Source organism: Pelophylax lessonae (genome assembly GCF_965119305.1).
Source record: "Pelophylax lessonae genome assembly, chromosome: 4".
NCBI classification, from domain to species: Eukaryota; Metazoa; Chordata; class Amphibia; order Anura; family Ranidae; genus Pelophylax; species Pelophylax lessonae.
This window is the reverse complement of record NC_138771.1, coordinates 44,437,445-44,458,415: the sequence shown is the minus strand read 5'-3', so window position 1 is coordinate 44,458,415 and position 20,971 is coordinate 44,437,445. Positions and strand designations below refer to the sequence as shown.

At 40.5% G+C, this 20,971-nt stretch overlaps 1 protein-coding gene across 1 annotated transcript in view; it reads right to left on the bottom strand.

Moving 5' to 3' along the window:
• The window catches only part of AGBL1 (AGBL carboxypeptidase 1), a gene marked incomplete at its 5' end in the record, with an annotated part of 1,093,821 nt that overhangs the window by 546,976 nt on the left and 525,874 nt on the right, over positions 1–20,971 (bottom strand). Inside the window, one exon of the mRNA XM_082254318.1 lies at positions 19,844–20,024. Coding sequence (XP_082110444.1) covers positions 19,844–20,024 — 181 coding nt within the window. The remainder of the gene's footprint in view (positions 1–19,843; positions 20,025–20,971) is intronic.

Sequence of the window (20,971 nt, the reverse complement as noted above, 5' to 3'; positions counted from 1 at the left end):
TATTCTGCCCTGCTCATTAAACATAAGGCAAAACCCTCATCTGTTCCCATACGTACGTTGGATGAGGCCAGGGCTGCACTTAACCTTGCCCTCACCAGCTCGGCGGAAAAGTATCTGAGATGGCAGGGAGCCAAGTTTTATCACCACAGAGATAAAATTGGGTCCATGTTGGCATCTAAACTGAAACCTCAAGTTCGTGCGACCCATATCCCCAAGTTCTCTCTTCCAGGGGGTCAAAAGTCTCAAAACCCCAAACGCATCCTGCCGGCCTTTGCAGACTATTTCAAAAACCTGTACTCTTCAGATAGGGTAGGGGCTGATTTGGAACTGGACCTTTTTCTCTCGGATCTCGATATTCCTAAGCTATCCTCTGACCATGGAGCTGAGCTTGATGCACCCTTTACAGAGTCTGAGGTCACAGAGGTTATTAAATCGCTAAAATTGAATTCAGCACCTGGCCCGGATGGCTTTCCTAACCTATATTATAAAACTTTCCAATCATCGTTAACCCCCCACTTAGTCAGATATTTCAACGAAATACGCTCGGGCAACCCGCTAGATAGAGACAGTAACTCGGCCTTCATCTCCGTTATCCCCAAGCCCGACAAAGATCCTGGGGAGGTTAGCAATTATAGACCCATATCCCTGATAAATAACGATTTGAAAATACTAACTAAAATCCTAGCTAATAGATTATCCTCTTTTATAACTTCATATATTCATAAAGACCAGGTGGGCTTTATGCCAGGTAGGCAGGGTCCTGACCAAATTAGAAGGGCAGTGGATATTATCACGGTACTCCAATCAGGGTGGGATGGTTCGAGACGCCAGGAGGGACTGTTGCTTTCGGTTGACTTGCAGAAAGCGTTTGATTCTGTAGAATGGTCATACCTTTTCACGCTCCTAACCAGATGGGGATTTGGTGGTAAATTTATGGGTATCATGCGCTCACTGTATTCCACGCCCACAGCTAAGGTTAGGTATCAGGGGTTCTACTCAGACCCTTTCCCAATCTCAAAAGGCACAAGGCAAGGATGCCCCCTATCACCCTTGATTTTTGCAATCGCCATAGAAACCTTGGCGTTGGCCATCCGTGCGGATCCCAACATCAAAGGAGTCTTTTGCGGGCCCTCTGAACACAAATGTGCTCTATTTGCGGACGATCTTCTCTTATTTGTCTCATCCCCTACAACCACCCTACCAAACATTTGTTCAGTACTGGACAAATTTGCGAAAGTTTCGGGACTACAGGTAAATTATGACAAATCCTCCATTCTTAATGTCTCGGTCAACTCCCGGGAAGTCCTCTCTCTCCAATCCTCTTTCAAGTTCCAGTGGAGTGAGTCTCATATTAAATATTTAGGTATAAACTTATCGTCCAGAATAGAACTTCTCCATAAATTGAACTATACAGCAATCTATCAATCCTTGGGGAGGGAACTGGCGGACTGGTCTTCCCATAATCTTTCTTGGCTGGGCAGAATCAACTCGATCAAGATGAACGTGCTTCCGAGACTATTATATCTTTTTAGAGCATTACCTATCCCGGTACTCAGGGATCAACTGAAAAAATTCCAAAATACAGTAATAAAATTTATCTGGGGAAAATCGGGCCACAGGCTGCACCGCAAGATACTATTTCAGCCGCGGAAACAGGGGGGACTGGGTGTCCCGAATTTCTGGGCTTATTATCAGGCTGCGAGGCTAGCGCAACTTTCAATTGTGTACTCACGGTTTGAAAAACCGGACTGGGTTCGAATGGAGAGACAGGCGGTACCAACGTATACTTTGGATTTCCTTCTGTGGATCCCCTCCAAAGTAAGACCACCTATCCTAGCCCCTACACTCTCGGCGTCTCTTGCACTTTGGGATACCTTGAAAACTCGGCCGGCCCTGATCTCCCCCATTCAACCGCTATCCCATATATTCAATAATCCGAAATTCCCACCGGGTATGGATATCAAGGCATTTCGTTGGTGGCTAGATAAGGGCTTATACCGTATAGGGCAATTTTTCACGCCTGGGGGCCCATACTCACTGAAACATTGCATTGACAAACTAGAGATGCCCAAGTCGGAAACCTTCAGGTTTCGCCAAATTTTTCATTTTCTACAGTCGGTTTCTGTGGGGATGGTGCCCCCTATGGCATTTACGGAGTATGAGACGTGGTGCGGAAACTCGGAGGCACAGAGGGGTGGCATATCATTGATATATTTATCTCTTATGTCTGATGGAACTAGACTACCCTACATGGAAGCATGGGAAAAGGATCTAACGGAGTCATGGGAGGTAGAGGAGTGGGGACACATGTTTTTTCGCTCTTTTAAGGGCATCAGAAATATATCCTTGATTGAGGCGAACATAAAAGTTCTGACTCGCTGGTACTTGGTTCCAACGAGAATCCATAAAATGTTTCCCTCCTCCTCTCCACTCTGCTTCCGGGGATGCCAAACTCCTGGTACTATGCTCCACGTGTGGTGGGATTGTCCGCAATTGAGGGGCACATGGAATAGAGTATTCCACATGATCTCTAAAGTCATTGGATATAGAATTCCCAGACAGGCGGCCATTGCTCTGTTAAACGCTAAAGCACCTAAAACGCCCAAATATACACAACAACTGATATTCTTTATTTTTCTGGGGACCAAAATGACTATAGCGGCAGCATGGAAACAACGCACGGTGTCCATCAGGAAAATTAGAAATAAAATTACGTGGATCATGTCACAAGAGAAGATGGTAGCCACCCTAACAGATACGGTAACTAACTTTGAAATGGTTTGGGGACCTTGGGCTGCCTATTCAGGAATTTCAGTAGTTCCGGGCCTGGCTTAAATTACACTCTCTGGGCGTGCCTTTCCGGTTCACGGCTGCACTCTTTTTCTCCCCCCTTTTCTTCTTCTCCTTCCCTGCTCTTTACCTCTTTCTTTCTCTCCCTATTTATTCTTATTACTGTGAACGGGGTTGTTTATTACTCACATTTTGTTTCCCTAAGCTAGGGCACACGACACCTTCCCCCCTCTTTTAAACTTGTTGGGGAAGGGGGAGTCATGAAAAGGCTGTTGCAGTCTTCTTGGGGTTTTTTGACTCATAGCCTAAACCGGACTACATGTATACTGGATGTTTCCTTCACCTATCTGTTTTCCTTTTTTGGGGAATCAGTTTTCCTGTTCATATCCGGTATCATAAATTCTTGGAAAAGCGCTATTTAGATATTGTTCTGTTGGCACAATCCAAGCAGTCTGCACACTTTTGTTATTCTTCTTTATTGTGCATTTACCCTGTAACCCAGTTCACGCATACTGTGTTTGCTGTATTTCCTTTGTTCTTGTTATTATTACAACAAAATAAAAATTTTTGAAAGTAAAAAAAGAAGTATAGCTAAAGCCTTTTTGGACATAGTTCTCTCCAGCTCCACAGGAGTGCACTTAATTCTGCACTCTGGTGGTGACCAACATTCAGCAACCCCCCCTCCCCGCACCACACTTGGTATGCCACTGCCTGAGGCTAACCTTGGTGGGTGGTGGCTGACTTAGCTCCTGACATCCACATCCACCTTTCTGTGCACTACAGAGCCAAGGTCCTGTCCAGCTAAACAAGCACAATTCAAATGAAGGAAAAAAGGTCTACATCAGTGGGTCCCAAACTCAGTCCTCAAGTACCCACAAACAGGACTGAGGTTGGGATCCACCGATGTAGACCTTTTTTCCTTCATTTGAATTGTGCTTGTTTAGCTGGCCAGGACCATGGCATGGCCTTGTACAGGTGCTTTAAATCAATGTCAATGGCTTGGTTGGAATTTATAAAAGCTATTTATGTATGGGGGATTTCCCAAGGCATGGTCAGTTGGGGGTACTTGATGACTGAGGTTGCGAACCATTGGCCTACATGATTACATGCAAGCTTTGAAGGTTTATTGGAAGTTAAACAGCATACATCACAGAATGACTTGATGAGTTTTATACCAAAGTGTTTGTAACCCTGCTGACAATTATTATCCCTCCCCTGCTGGGCTGCTGCCCTGAGCTGAGAGGACCTGCTGAGGGATGTGCCACTGTTGCAGGAGAGAAAGGGAGCTGCAAAGAGGTCTTGCTGCTGATGCCTAACTGCCTTCATCAGAGGGGGAGGGGACCTGCTGCTGAGGCTGCCAGAGACCGCACGTGTGTGATCCATCATTGAGCCTCTGGGACCAGATGGCTGGAACCGCTAACTTTGCAGAGTGTGAAACCAGTACTGTCACCTGCTACATGCAGTTCACATAGACTGCTCTTTACCTAGTAGTCCTGCAGCTATACATCACTTACTCCTAAAGAGAAAGGCTAGTGCGTGCCACCAACAAAAGGCCCCCATCACAAGCTGGCCAAAGCTAGCATTAGGGTGCCAAGTACTTTATTATCACCTTCTGCTTAGGAACACTTACAGACACCTGCATCTGGGGTGTCTCTACAAAGTGCACTCACGAACATTATTATTGAGTTATTTTGGGTCTGATTTTTGCTCACTAATATATATCTTAGTTAAAGTTTGGACTTATATTGATGCAAATTTAGGAATTTTCTCTTTTGTTAGTCCAGAATTAACTTTATTCATTTTGCAACCTTGACCTTTTTCTTAAAGCGTTTTTATTGCCTTAAAAAAAAAATATGGATCATTTTCACTTAAAGCATGTTATACAGCACAGTGCTTGTGCTGTGTAATTTGACCCCCTGTATCGCCTAAAAAATCTGGCTGACCCTGCCAGTTTCTACCCTCCCCTCCGTACACTGACCACAGTATATCATGGCTAATTAGCCCTGACACCGTGGTCAGTGTATGTTCCCCTGTCATTCACAGCTATCTACAACTCTCCTCTGTCTCCCTCTGTCCTTCTCCCCCTCTCTGCTTGTCAGCTCTCACTAGCACCGCACTGTTCCCCTCCCCGCTGTGACAAAATTAGGTTATCCTTATATCATCCCTTCTGTTAGATAGCAACCTGTATCCTAGCTGCTGTGCTTTATTAAAAAAAAAAAAAAAGATTTCTACCTGTTTTTATAGCGCCTATTGGCACTCACGTGACTCCCGATTCTCTCCTCCTTTTCTCCCCACCTCCCTGGCTGATGTCAGAGGAAGTTCCCGGCCCCGCCCGCTAGAGATGTCAGACGGGGAGAGGAGAGAGCCAGGAGTCACATGAGCACTGATAGGCGCTGTGAAAACAGGTAGAAATCTTTTTTTTTTTTTTTTTATAAGCACAGGAACTAGGATATAGGTTGTAATCTAACAGAGGGGATGGCGTAAAGATAACATAGAGACTTAACAACCACTTTAATGCATAGAATGCATTAAGATAAAAAAACTTCAGACTTTACAACCCCTTTATTTCACGTTCATTGTTTCCATGATGCTATTGATCCATCTTTATTTCTGTCGTCCTCTTCTGCTCTTTCTTTACATTTCCAAGCATCAGGGTCTTTTCCAATGAGTCCTCTTTTCGCATTAGGTGGCCAAAGCATTCAAGTTTCAGCTTCAGGATCTGTTCTTCCAGTAAATATTCAGGGTTGATTTCCTTCAGGATTGACTGGTTTGATCTTCTTGCCATCCTAGCAACTTTCAAGAGTCTTCTCCAACACCATAGTTTAAAAGTTTTCAGCCTTCCTTATGGTCCAACTTTCACAGCCATAGGGTACTACTGGGAATACCATAGCTTTGACTATACGGCACTTAGTCTGTAGGGTAATATCTCTGTTTTTTATAATGTTGACTAGGTTTGCCATTGATTTTCTCTCAAGAAGCAAGCGTCTCTTAATTTCATGGCTACAGTCACTGTCTTCTGTAATCATGGAGCCTAAGGAAGATAAAATCTGTCACTGTTTCCATTTCTTCTCCTTCTATTTGCCAATAAGTGATGGGATCAGTTGCCATGATCTAAGTCCTCTTTCACCTTCATTAAAGCGGAGTTCCGGCCTCAAACATTTTTTTTCGATAAAAATACCCCCGGACAGTCAGTGCTAGTGCATTTCAGCAATGATAGCCTCTGAACTGTCCCGGGATTCACTTACCTTTTAGAAGAAATACTTACCTTGAAAATGTCTTGTCCAGCGCTGCTATCTCAGGTGTGGGCAGCTGAAGCCAGAGTGTCCTCTTCGGTGACATTGGAGTCCCAGAATGCCCTGCACCGGCCCTGCTCGTCAGTTCCGGTGCAGGCGCGTCATCCCTGCACAGCTTCTGGGCATGCCCAGAAGCTGTTCAGCAGGGAATAACATGCCTGAACCGTAAGTGACGAGCAGGGCCAGTACAGGCGCATTGACTCTTTGGAGCGATAACGTTCGGCTTCCAGGAGTCAATGCAAGCAGGAAGAGACGGCGCGGGCCACGGCCAAAGCGGGAGGAAGAGGAAGGAAGGTAAGTATATTTTCTTTAATAACAAGGTAAGTAAATCAAAAAAAAAATTTTAAATTATCCAATTCTTTTTCAACGACAGTTCAGCAAGCGGATCGTGTAAAGTCGATTTTGAGGCCGGAACTCCGCTTTAAGAGACTCTTTAGTTCTTCTTCACTTTCTGTGGTATTGTCTGCATATCTTAGGTTGTTGATATTTCTCCCTGCCATCTTAATTCTGTCTTGTGATTGGTCGATCCTGACATTTCACATGATGTACTCCGCATATAGGTTAAATAAGTAGGGTGACAATGTACATCCTTGCTTCACTCTTTACTCAATTTTGAACCAGTCCATTGTTCCATGTCCTGCTCTAACTATTGCTTCTTGACTTGCATACAGGTTTTTCAGAAGACAGGTGAGGCGGTCTGGTATTCCCATTTCTTTCAGTATGTGCCACATCTTGTTGTGATCCACACAATCAAAGGATTTACTGTAATCAATAAAGCAGAAATAGACTTTCTTCTGGAACTCTCTTGCTTTCTCCATGATCCAGTGAATGTTGGCAATTTGATCTCTAGTTCCTCTGCCCCTTTGTAATCCAGCTTGTCCTTGTGGTAGCTCTCGGTTCACATGCTGCTGAAGCCTAGCTACTACTACATTTTAAAGTGTTATTAAACCCAGGAGCCTGCATTCACTATATCTGGTCTCCCACAGTACAAAAAACATGGAAATGCAATTATTTTAGTAAATATAAACTGCAAAATACCTTTTCTCATCAGCAGTATATAGCAGTCCAATGACTTCTATCAGTGTCTGGTTAATGCTTGTAGGAGGAGTTTTCATTCTACTCTGACTGTCCTATGAGGCTGCATGACTCCCGACCTCTGTCTAGACAGTGGTAATTGGCCCTGTGCTGATCACATGTACCCTCCCAAAAAAATAAAAGCCTCTCTAGCAATATGCACTAAACTTCACATGTGCAGAGTGCCCTCCAAGGCTCTGTACTATCAGTAGATGGATTGAGGACTGTAGCAGAAGGGAAGGAACAAAGAAGACATGATCAAACAGCCTTTTTACACAATGGGCAGGATTAACTCCTTAGGTTCCACAGTGAGTATAACAAGCATGCTTTACTGCATATACGGACTGATTTTACTGTTGTTGGTTTAGTAACGCTTTAGGTTATTCAAGTCTGAGTGGTCCTACCTGTAATCAGGTGTGTCAGTGGGGACTGAGTGGTTTTCAAAATTGTAGCAGAACAGAGGACCCATCATCACCAGTCACTTCTTCGGGGGAAGCTCTGCAAGTTTATTTATGGGGCTCAACTTGCTGCTTCTGGTACTACCCTGATATAATGACTAATGATGAGCTTCGTGTTCGAGTCGAACCTAAGTTCAACTCGCAAACTGCCTGTTTGCCCGTTCACCAAATGGTTAACAAATGAGATCTTTGCGGGAACTTCGAGTTCCCGCATCCATAATTAATTTAATAGGTTTTATTAAATATCCATAATTAATATTAATCATCCGCTGGCCAGTAAATCAAACCCACAGCCTCTCATTTGCAAGCCAGTTATTCTAGCACCTACACCACCGAGCCAGCTGTTTAACCTAAGACTCTCTCTGCCTAACTAACTTCTATCTGAGTTTGACAGCTCTTTTATAGGGCTCTGACGTTACCAGCGCCCCATAATCCACTGCTCAGGTACAGTGAATAAATTACTGATGTCAGTAATTTATTCACTGCACCTGAGCAGTGGATTATGGGGCGCTGGTGATGTCAGAGCCCTATAAAAGAGCTGTCAAACTTAGATAGAAGTTAGTTAGGCAGAGAGAGTCTTAGGTGAATCAGCTGGCTCAGTAGCGTAGCTGGTAGAATAACAGGCTTGCAAGTTAGAGACTATGGGTTTGATCCCCTGGCCAGCGGGTGTTCGTATGTTCGCTAGAACATTTCCCCTGTTCGAGGTGTTCTGGTGCAAACCGAACAAGGGGGGTGTTCGGCTCATCACTAATAATGACCAATTTTTTATGTCATGTGTTCACAGTGTGAGACCAAAAGAAATGAAACTAACAAACAATTGTAATTTAACCATGTCAAAAACAAAATCCTTTTTCTCTTAGAAATAGTTATATCTGGACACATTTATAAATATAATTAAGTATAATCATATATAAGTATATTTATAAATATAATTTATAAATAAACAGTATGTTCTCGTCAGACAGAGGTGAAAAGTGGGGGAGAAATCAGCAGAAAAATGTACTTCAACAAAAATTTAATTTCCTGCTTTATTTATTAAGACTGGTAAATAGGTAGGTGGATATGTTGTCCTTAGTAACAACATCTATTTCAAGTTTAATTTCTCCATAAAGCTAGTAATTGAAAATTAAATTCTAGTGACCATGGTCAACAATTTTATTTTTCCTTTGCTCCAGTCCTCCAGCTTTCATAAATCAGACAATGAGCCTGTGTTTTTAATAAGCATGCAAGCTTACATCTTATTGTTTTCTGCCTATAATTTTGACACCTTAATGTTCTTAGAATGCCAAGTACCCAAATAACGTTCCAGGGGTTACAGATAAATGCTAGTTTTTTTATGTTGCCTAAAAAAAACACGGTTGCAGTGGAAATATGAAACTAATAACTCATAAAAGAGGCTGTTTTGAAGCATAACTAATAAATAATGTAGCTAACGGCTGGGATATCATTCAGCAGACTGCACTTAAGTTCCCCAGCACACTAGGTGGGGAGTTCTGGTTATTAACATCTGTGTGTATCATCTTCTGGCGGCGGCGGCCGCCGCTTGCAGAGATATGAAGATGGGAAGATGGGCAGCGGGAAATACAATGTTTAGCATATTATTTTTTTTTCTTTGTGCCTTTCTGTAATGTCTACTGTTTATTTAGCCCCAGTGGCAGAACAGTGCAAAATAAAACAGTCAATTCAGCTAAAGGGAAAGAAATAAAAAGCAAACAATTTATTTCATGATGCATGTACTTTAATAATATTTGTCGATCTGCTGTTTGGTACTTCTGAAGTTGCTATCAATGCAGATTAATGTTCCTAAATACCATTATAGAATGCTAAAACTGTCATCTCTGGAATGTGAATTTGTTGTTTGCTTTGCAAAGAATACCCAATCACAGACACAAAATTTCCCCCCATCCACTAAGCTCTGGGGAATAATCCCACGCACACTGCAACTTCCTTTGGAAAGTGAACAGCCTATTTGCCTTTAGAAAATCAACCCCAATGTGAATGAAAAATGAGAAATTAAATTGTGGGGCTGAAATTAATATACTCTGTGTGGTCATTTCTTTTTATCAAAGTAGTTGTTTTGTAAGGCTTAACGTGATGAAGTAATATACAACAAACTTGAAAAATAACACACATGATATACTTACCTCCTCTGTGCAGTTGGTTTTGCACAGAGCAGCCCCAATCCTCCTCTTCTTGGGTTCCTTCCTGGCGCTCCTGGCCCCTTCCTCCTGCCCAGTGCCCCCACAGCAAGCAGCTTGCTATGGAGGCACCTGAGCTGAGCTGCAGCTCTGTATGTCCATTCAGACTCAGAGCCACGATTTGGCCCCGCCCCCTCTCTCTCCTCACTGGCTAACTGAATTTGATTGACAGCAGGAGGAGCCAATGGTGAGCTGCTGTGTCTCAGCCAATTAGAAGGGAGAGTCAAGGACGGCCGAGGCACTCGTGCATATCGCTGGAATGAGATGGGGCTCAGGTAAGTATTAGGGGTGCTGGGGGGCTGCTACACAGAAGGTTTTTTATCTTAATATAATATTAGAATCGCAAAAAGCTGCAATTCAAGCAGCGCAAAATTCCACTAGAAACCACTAAAGTGCATATGTGCAAATGAGAGAGTACATAATGAAATTAAAATAGTGTGCTTTGTCTCAACAGATGCTTCCTGTGCCAATACATATATAAAATCGTGCAAATCGATATATAAAGTGCTTCATTAATAAGGTGCATACAAATGAATATCTAAAGTGCAGTGTTAATGAAGTGCATTCAGTGCTAAGTTCAAAATGGCAGAAAGTCCAAAATTATTAAAAAGTCCAACAAATGATGCCCATGTGTTAGGTGAATGCAACCATGTAAATATATTTGGACCATGCAGGTAGTTGGAAATATAGTGATGGTGGAACCCTCCAAGCACCTTCAGGATATAGAAGAATTGAGAACTCACCATAAGTAGTGGATCTCTGTTGTCATATGCCAACAAGAGATCACAAAACGCTTATGGGACTTCCAAGATCAAGAACCATTGCTCTGGGCACTCTTCTGGGGGGAGTTCCTGTGAGGTGGTCTCAAGCCAAATATAAAAACGGACTCCTCATAGTGTAGTATTAAGGTAAATAAATCCAGGTTCATTAAAAAATAGTATAGCAAACTTTAAAATTGCCCCATGGGCATCATCCGACATGCTCTGCTAAACAGCATAAAGCAAATCCAGTCTACCTGTAATTCGCAATCTGCAAATTTGTGGCTACCTGCATTTCCACTGAAAGCCATCCCCCTTCAGGAAGTGAACAGAGCGGCATGCATTCCAGGAAAGGTTCAGACCGAGGCAGCGTGTGTGTCAGCTTGATGCGTTTCTTCACTACGTTGACGTCATCGGAGGCTACTAATTGGTGTGGTGGAGTGTTTATTTACTTACTTTTTATCCTAATGCATAGAATGTATTAAGATAAAAAATCCTTCTGCCTTTAGAATCATTTTAATAATAGCTTGAAATGCTAAGCTGTGGTTTCCAAAGTGACCAAAGTGCTTTCTTGTATTAGGAGAGGTATGGACTCCAAAAAGAGAGATATAATTTTGCCCCTGTACAAATCATTAGTAAGACCTCATTAGGAATATGCAGTTCAGTTTTGGGCACCAGTTCACAGAAAGGGTATCAGGGAACTGGAAAAAGTGCAGAGAAGGGCAACCAAACTGATAAGCAGCATGGAGGAGCTCAGCTATGAGGAAAGATTAGAGGAACTTATTCTCTCTTGAGAAAAAGTATTAAAGGTGAGCATCTAAGATTGAATAACAATTGGGGGTACCATCATCAATGTAACAATAGAGGATTCAAAATGGAGATAAAGATAAAAAATAACTTATCCTAAGGGTTTTTCAATAGACACTTATAAATATGAAATACATTATAGGTTAATCTAACAGTATTCTACTAGTACTTAGTGCACCCCAATAAGGAAACAAAGGGTATAATGGATCCTCACTAGGCGCATACTCTTCTACATGTTTCGGGGTTAAATAATAAGATACATATAATATACACAGAACGAACAATATGTAAGGTATATACAAGAGTGGATAACATCTAATAGGAAGGGGGAAGGGGACACTGGTACTTACCATGGAGCCACTGTCGGATCTGGTCTAGCATTTTGGTCTTTTCACGATAAGCCCCAGTGCCACCTTCCCCCTTTGTATTGGATTTTATCCACTGTTGTATATAACTTACATATCGTTCTGTGTATATTATTTGCATCTTATTATTGTATTTCAGAGTTTTTCTACAGTGTTTCTCCTGAAGAAGCGGTATTCAACCGTGAAACATGTAGAAAAGTATGCGTCTAGTGAGGATCCATTATACCCTTTGTTACCTTATTGAGGTGCACTAAGTACTTAAGCGCTGCGTAAACTGTCGGCGCTATATAAATCCTATATAATAATAATAAAAAGTACTAGTAGAATACTGTTAGACTGACCTCGAATGTATTTTATTTTTATGTGTCTCTATTGAAAACCCCTTTGAAAACCTTATTTTTTTATCTTTTTGTACAAATAAAATTACATTTTATTTTCACCCTATGTGTATTGAGCTTGAGGTAACGAGAAATTCCAATGTTTTTTACTTTCCCCCCTCCCTTGGAGACTGCTTTTGGGGATATTGTCTCCATTTTGAATCCCTCTTGAGAAAAGGAGATGAAGGGAGGATATAATCAACCTATATAAATACTACTGAACAACCTCTGGAGGAACTCTATTCCACATTTTCACAGCTCTTACTGCGAAGAAACCTTTCTGTATTTTGAGACAAAATCTCTGCACTCTTCTTTCTGGCTTTTATGTAACCTGGCTATGAGAGATCTACATCCCTCTACAAACCACTTCATGAGCCTGAAATTACATCCATGGTCGTATCTTAGGAGGAATCTGGATCATCTTTAAAAGCCCATTTGGTCTGCTTGCTATATGGTAATGTAGACCCATTTGATCTGGTGAGCACCCAATTCATTTGGTTTTATCTGGTGATGGGATATCTTCTTTCATTTTAAAGATATATTGTGTTCACCGTCAAGATTCATCACATGCATGGGACTTTTTTTCTTTCTGTATGGAAATTTTTTTTGACATGGCACTTATTTAAATCATTATTTGTTTTTTTTTACACCATGTTATCACAAGTTGGTATTGTCATGTTAATGCCTTCCTCCAATCTTCTAGCGCTGCACTTATTTTCCTTTTTTGTATTCCTATAACTTGTATATCAGTTATTTTGTGCTGGCTGCTTACACTGTGGTATTAGCGCTTATTAGAATTTTTTTCTTTTTTAGAGAACTTTATACCAGGAGAGACACTTATTACTGGTATATTTATGTATTTTTTCTACACAGTTATAGCGCCGTTCCATATTGCATATATACTATTCCCATTGTATGTAGTGACACTACAGGGATTGTCTGCTATATTTTAGAATATAGTGTGCATTATTTATTTTAATTTATTGTTATTTTTATTACTTACCTTACCTTCACTTTAATTTGATAGCACATTGATTTACTGGCTTTATATAATTCTTGCAGTAGACCTCCTCTGTAAATCTAAAGTGGTAACCTGTAAAGGCTTTTAAAAATGTACGTAGTTTGTCGCCGCTGCACGGGCATGCACAATTTTAATGCATGTCATGTTTGGTATCTATGTACTCGGCATAAGATCATCTTTTATATTTTACCAAACAATTGGGCAATATATAGTGTATTTGTGCATAACATTTTTAAAAAAAGTGTTTTCTTTTTTTACCAAAAAATTACATTATAAAAATCTCTGTGCAACTATCATGTGCCAAAAAAATTGCAACACTCACCATTTTATTCTGTATGGTCTCTGCTTAAAAAAAATATATAATTTCTCATGTAAACAAAAATTGTCAGAAAAGGCTTGATTTTCAAGTGGTTAGAAGAGTGAGTAATGTGGGGCATAAGCTTCTAATATTGGGCATAAAATGCCAGGACAGTTCAAACACCCCCCAAATTACCCCTTTTTGGAAAGTAGACACCCAAAGCTATTTGCTTAGAGGCATGTTGAGTCCATGGAATATTTTGCCACAAGTTTCCAGAAAATTTAAATTTTTTTTACACAAAGTTGTCTCTGTATATTGCTCACACATGCCACAGGTAAATGTGGAATTACACCCCAAAATACATTCTGCTGCTTCTCCTGACTACGGGGATACCACATGTGTGAGATTTTTTGGGAGCCTAGCTGTGCACGGGACCCCAAAAACCAATCACCGCCTTAGGTTTCCTAAGGGCGTAAATTTCTCATTTTACTTCCTCACTACCTATCACAGTTTCGGAGGCCCTGAAATGTCAAGATAGCACAAACTCCCCCCCCCCCCCTAGATGACCCCATTTTGGAAAGTAGACACTCCAAGCTATTTGGGTAATTTGTTTCCCTTAACCAATAAAGACAATGAAAAAAAAAGACAATAGCAGCTAGCGCAATGCTGTCAATCCACAACACATCAAAAATACAAAGCAAAAAAAGGGCGCAGCGCTAAAGAATAGATCATAAAATCAAAATTCCATAATATAAGTAGTTCATAAGAAACCAAGGTCCATAATAAAAGTAATCATATGAGGTAGATGGTAGTAAATCTGAAACACTGTGGAGCAAACTTCAACAGCACCCAATCACACAGCCCCTTACCAGAGGTTATAGACCCCCATCACAGAGATCTATATAAGCATGATGAATAAATCCCCTGTCTCAAAGGTTCAATCAGGATACCGAAGAGATGGTCTGTATTCCCCTTAGAATGAATCCACTTGCAGATCATACAGGTAAGGTTTCACCATCAAGCAGATAAATATGTGGAGATAAAATATTTGCTCCTCATAGTGTAGTAGTATGCAAAAGTTTTATTAAATAAAAAATGAACCACTCAAAGTTATCAAAATTTATACACAACACCATTTCGAGGGTAAGCTCCACTTATGCGGCGTTAGTATACATGAGGAAGGCCGCCAGACCCCAGTGAGCATAAACTGAAGGAGCATCTCAAATCCTGCCTGTTACCCTACAGGTTTCATCATGAAGTGACGTAATCAGGGGGGCGTCACTCACTGGGATCTGGAGGCCAGTACTTCATCCACTACTTCAACCAATCATGTTTAAGCAAAAAATCTGTTTTTTGGTATTCTCCTTGCATGTGATTGGGTATTCTAAGCTCTGGAGCAACTGCCTTTGCACTTTCCAAAGTGCACTCTCTATTTGCCTTTAGTAAATCAACCCCAGTGCGTGAAGGTGGGTAGGGGTTAGAGACAAGGGTGTCACGAGGGAGGGGGGGGGGAATGTCATGGTCAAAACTAATATGTCTTTAAAGTGGTATTAAAGCTTTTTTATATATATAATATTAATAAACATGTTATACTACCCTGCTCTGTGTAGTGGTTTTGCACAGAGCATCTCCGATCCTCTTCTTTTTTGGGCCCCCGCCAACGCATCTGGCTCCTCCCCCTCGAACTATGCCACCAGAAAAGCAGCTTGCCCTGGGGGCACCATTGCATGCTAATTTCTGAGCCACTGCACTATACCTCCATAAGACATGTAAAGCCATGACCCAGAGCCAGTGCCCCCCCACCCTCATTGGCTCACTGACTGTGATTAACAGCAGTGGAAGCCAATGGGCTCCCACTGCTGTCTCAGCCAATGAGGAGGGAGAGTCCCGGGGACAGCCGAGGCTCTTATGAACATTGCTGGATAGGAGGGATCTCAGGTAAGGAAAAATACCTTCAGCTTTTAGAACCACTTTAATTTTTAAATTTAATTGCAGTTCAAGAATTGTTATCTTCAAATAACGTCTTCTTTCGAAAGTGTTTCCAACTTGTTTTGATGAAAGTGAAAAAACTCTTTAGATATTTACTTAGTCGTTTCATAATTCCCTGGCAGGTGCAGTCCTCAATGTCAAATGTTGTGATAAAACTGTTAGTTTAAATGTTTTTTATCAAAGAAATTGCATTATATCTCAGACTACGCTCTTTGGATTGTACATTGTAATCTCACCTGCTGGTAGTGAATGACGCAAATTTTTATAATAATCTTTTTAAAAACTTTTATCAAGATAAGGTAAAAAAAAAATACCCTTTAGATAACTCCTATCAGGCATTTGTGTAGGTATGAAATGACTGAACTTTTTAAGACCTTTTCTAACATGACTGCATTTCTCAAGTGTCATCTGTTTCAATTTGTCATATAATTACAGCCATGCATAAAATAAGATCTCATCTGTTTTAAATAAAATTATATCTAAAAAAAAAGCATGTTAAAGCCGGGAACATTTACAGCACCATCCAGAGTACAATCACAAGTTCTTGCACGGCTGGATCTTTTTTTAATGTGATGCATCTGGGAAAGGAACACTTACAATATTTTTTTTCCTTTGGCAGCAGATTCATATGATTACATATCATATATTATTGATGTTGATAGCGACAGAAAAGAAGGTTTCTACTTGTTTAATGACTTGCCTAAATTCTGGATGTATAAATGGATGCAGGGCTGCTTGTGTTTCCAGAAGGTAACACTGGAAGATCAAACTGTCTGTTATTCAGGGATCAATTAAAGAGAGAAGCAGAATATCTAATGAATTCTCCACAGGAGAAACTCTCATTGTTTAACTCATGTCAGCCCCCCCAAAAAAATCCCTTTGTAAGTTATAACTCGCTTCCTGCTGCACGTTATAAAGAGCCGCGTGGAAACTAAGTGACAGAATGTTGCCTTTTGACAATGTTTCACAGTTAAAATTCTTCTAAATAAAATGAAGGTAAACAAAGAGTACAAAGTATTAAAAAACACCGGTAAAACTCCACGGCGGCTCTTAACAAAGAGGTGCCACGGGCATTTTCTTTGGGCCCCTTAAGGAAAGAACAACTACAATTAAAATAAAATGTGGCTTGAAGCGGTCCTACGGCTTAGCAGCAGAAAAAAAGTTGCAATATGATACTAACCAAGTAGAGCAATTTACCATCCAAATAACAGGCCACACACAATCAGTTGGCTCAATGATAGCAAAAAAAAATGTTCTGATGATTTTTTTTTTTTTAGAATTTCCATACAAAGGTTCAAATCAAAATTTAACTGTGCATTGCCAGTTCTATTTAGGAGGAGCTGCATGCTCTAAAACAGGGGTCTCCAAACTTTCAAAACCAAGAGCCAGTTTACTGCCCTTCAAACCTCAGGGGTGTTGGACTGGGGCCAGTGGGAGTAAAAAAAAATACACCACTGGGGTCAGTTAGAGGAATAGTGTCCCATCATTGGTGTTAGTGGGAGGATGCGTGCCCCATTATTGGTGTCAGTGGGAGGAATAGTGCCACATTATTGATGTTAGCTACCCAACTCTGGTGTCAGTGGGATGAATAGTGCCCCATCATCGGTATCAGTGGGAGGAATAGTACCCCATCTTTGGTGTCAGAGAGAGGAATAGTTCCCCATCTCTGGTGTCAATGGGAGGAATAGTGCCCAATCATTGGTGTCAGTGGGAGGAATAGTGCCCCATAACTGTTATTATTGGGAGAATTAGTTCCCCATCTCTACTGTCAGTGGGAGGAATAGTTCCCCATTATTGGTGTCAGTGGAAGGAATAGTGCCCCATGATTGGTGTCAGAGGAATAGTGCCCCATAATTGGTGTCAGTGGGAGAATTAGTCCCCCATCTCTGGTGTCAGTGGGAGGAATAGTACCTCATCATTGGTGTCAGTGGAAGGAATAGTGCCCCATGACTGGTGTCAGTTTGAGGAATAGTGCCCCATAATTGGTGTCAGTGGGAGAAATAGTCCCCCATCTCTGGTGTCAGTGGGAGGAAAAGCATCCCATCATTGGTGTCTGTGTGGAGGAATAGTGCCTCATATCACCAAAAGGAAAGGTGTTCCTAGGGCTGAATAAAGGCAAACATAGGGGCACATCCGGCTCATGGTCCGCAGTTTAGACCCCTGCTCTAAAATAATAATTTTACCTTGAAGAATGAGGTGTTAGTGGGGTACTGTCTGGTTGAGGTTGCTCTACTTTTAGACAAAGCCAAACCCTTTCACCACTTGCAGGACAGCCTGTATCTTCCTTGAACCCCTGAAATCAGCTGGGTGCCAGGGCCCTGGAGTCCACACACCAAGGATATTCAACTGCAACCAAGGTTTATTGCAATGAAAGTACAACGCTCACTCCCACCCAAAGCCACACATGGGTGCAAGGCTTAGGATGGGAGTGAAGAACGGCATGGTATCTTTGAAATAAACCTTGGCTGGAGTTTAACATCTTCAGTGTGTGGTCTGTTATTTTGATGGTGAATTGCAGTAGAAAAAAATCAAGCTCCAGGGCCTTGACAACTGGCTGATTGCAGGGAATCGAAGAGGATACAGGCTGGCCTGAAAGTGGTAAATAGAGTTGGGTTTGGCCAAAAGTAGCGCTACTTGCCTCAACCAGACAGGATCCCACCTACACCTCATACTTAAAAATATTCAATATTTTAGAGTATGCAGCTCTTCCTTTTTACCTGTATTATGCTTTAATCATGGGATTCTTCTAGCACAGCTCAAAAATAAAGCTGGCCATGCACAGTTAAATTTTCATTCCAACATTCGTATAAAAATTCTAAAAAGTCATTTGTTGAGAACATTCTTTCTTGACATCATTAGGCCAACTGATTTAATTCAAAAACGCTTTAACTTCTTCAATACGGGCACTTTTACCCCTTTCCTGCCCAGGCCAATTTTCAGCTTTCAGCGCTGTCACACTTTAAATGAAAATTTTACGGTCATGGAACACTGCACCCATATGAAATTTCTATCATTTTTTTTTTCACACAAATATAGCTTTCTTTTTTTGGTATTAAATCACCACTGGGGTTTTTTTTTTTAATTTTTGCTAAATAAACAAAAAAAGACAACAAATTTTGGAAAAAAAAAACATATATATTTTTTATTAATGTTTAAAATGTTGCAAATAAATAATCTTTCTTCATAAATGTATTTCAAAATGTATTCTGCTACATTTCTTTGGTGAAAATAACCCAAATCAATGTGTATTATTTAGTATATAGGAAAGTTATAGAGTTAACAATCTATGGTATATAAATCTAAAAGTCCTGATGTCCTGTTTCTTGAGACCCAAAAATGCCAGGAAAGTACAAATATCCCCCAAATTACCTTTTTAGAAAGTAAACAGTCTGAGTTATATAGTAAGAGGCATGGCATGTTTTTTGAAGTTGTCATTTTTTGTCACAGTTTTTTGGAAGATGGAGAAAGAAAAATATTTTTTTTTCACATTTTTAATTTTTTTTTTACATACTGTCACCAGTGCAGTACAGCGTCATCATATAACTGGTGTGGTGGTGACCAGGGACACCGACTAATGACAGTATGTCATATATCCATCCAGGTATTGATATATCAAAGAGAAAGTAAAAAGCTCCTCCTAGTGTATACCAGTTCAAAAGTTGCTTTATTAAAAAGTAGAAACACTCACATGTGAAAGAATAAAAAGCGTTTTTAAACAAACTTTGGCAGGTAACAACAAAATGGCCTCCCAATAGCTTTCGGTCTGCTTGATGATGTCACAGCAGCCTCCACCCTCCGCGTTTCGTCACACCTGACATCGTCCGTGCACCTCAAGAGTGGATGTGGTCACCATTTTTTCTTTTGCACACTTTTTTGGGGACTGCATTAATTAGACTTTTTCGCTTCACTTATGGACTTCTGATATTCAATTTTTGAGACTTTTCACATAAGTTTCTGCACTTTTTGTTTGGCAATCAACGCAACATTTTATGTTTAATTGATATTCATAAATTAGCTTTTGTGGCATAATTAATGAGGTCTTTGTATAATGTTTACTAATGTCTTAAACTGGCCATTTAAAACCCATAAAGAATATCAAATTCCAATAGGTGATTAGTAGTGAATTTACTTCTGTTTGAAGTGTCACAAAATAATTAATATTGCACTCACTGAATGGCTAATGTGTCATTTTAGAACTATAGAACCTTCTGTAAAGGACTGTAAGTACCTTTAGATTTTTACCAATCACAATTGCCTTTATCTATAATCAACTTCATCTACCATTTCTCATCACAGTAGAATGTGTTTGTTGTAAGAAACATCAAGAAAGATCCTTTTGTTTGACATATACTTGTACATCAGGTGCCATTCTTATGATGTCCATCATATATATGTTTTTTACTTTCTTAACTTACTTGCCATTGATGACTCCATCTGGGTTAAGCATCGGGATGATCTTAAAAATGAACATTTCCCTCAGAATCTCAGCAATAGGGTCATCACTAATAAGAAACTCAAGTGTTCCCTTCATTACCCAACTGGCATTGCTCTCTCCTGGATGTACCCGGGCAGTGAGAACCACATAATGACGACTGCCTACAATAAAAACAATAGGATGATAAATAATTTCATTTAAATTTTATCCTTATAGACACAAATCTTTACAAAGTTTTCAAACATAATTCAAATAGTCACCGTTATTAAAAATCTAAGAAAAAAAATGATGTTTATTTATTATGGGATTTGAGCTTTTATAAAGGTGTTAATATGTCTCTAGGTAAGTTTTGCTCTTTAGTAATGTGGCCTTTATTTGACTATGTCTGTGTAGTCTATTTTTATCATTGTCATACAAACTAAATTTTACCTATACGCACCACAAATGATCTACAGAGTTTGTTATCCCTGTTGTATAAGTGGTTTTGAGTGATTTAATGAACTGTTTTGTATAGGTAGAAAAACCCCTTCATGAAACAAACATGGCATGTTGGTATATGTGGTCAATTTAAACAAAGGCATACTTGCCTAATAATTCCTTATTCTGGTCTGGATCAACAGTAACTCTTCCATGGCAGGATTTGTGGTCCCAGACCCTCTCTCTCTACTTTCTACCTCTGAGGTTTGCAATACAGCAACCCAGAGACAGAAAGTGCTTATACATAATTTGCACAACTTTATACATAGTTCTGCACAACTCTCCTCTGGCCAGTAGAGAGAGAGCCAAGTTAAAGGAACCCATTGACTTTAATGAAAAGCCTTAAGGGGTTTTATTATTTTTTTGCCTGGGAAATCCCACTTTCTTGGTGCCACAGGAGTCAATACCTATAGATTGATTTGTGCCATTGACTGTGTGCGGGGGGTGATGCAGTCTTTCCTAAAACCCGAGATACAGAGCAAGTGGGGTCGCCAACGAGAGACCAGAGTGTTCATCAGATTCCTCACTCCATCTAATGAGATTGCAGATGCACCAAAACCAGACCAATGGAGCTCCCTTACATCACAAGAGCCTTTCACCACCTCCAGGAGTTGGTGAGAGGGCCCATTAC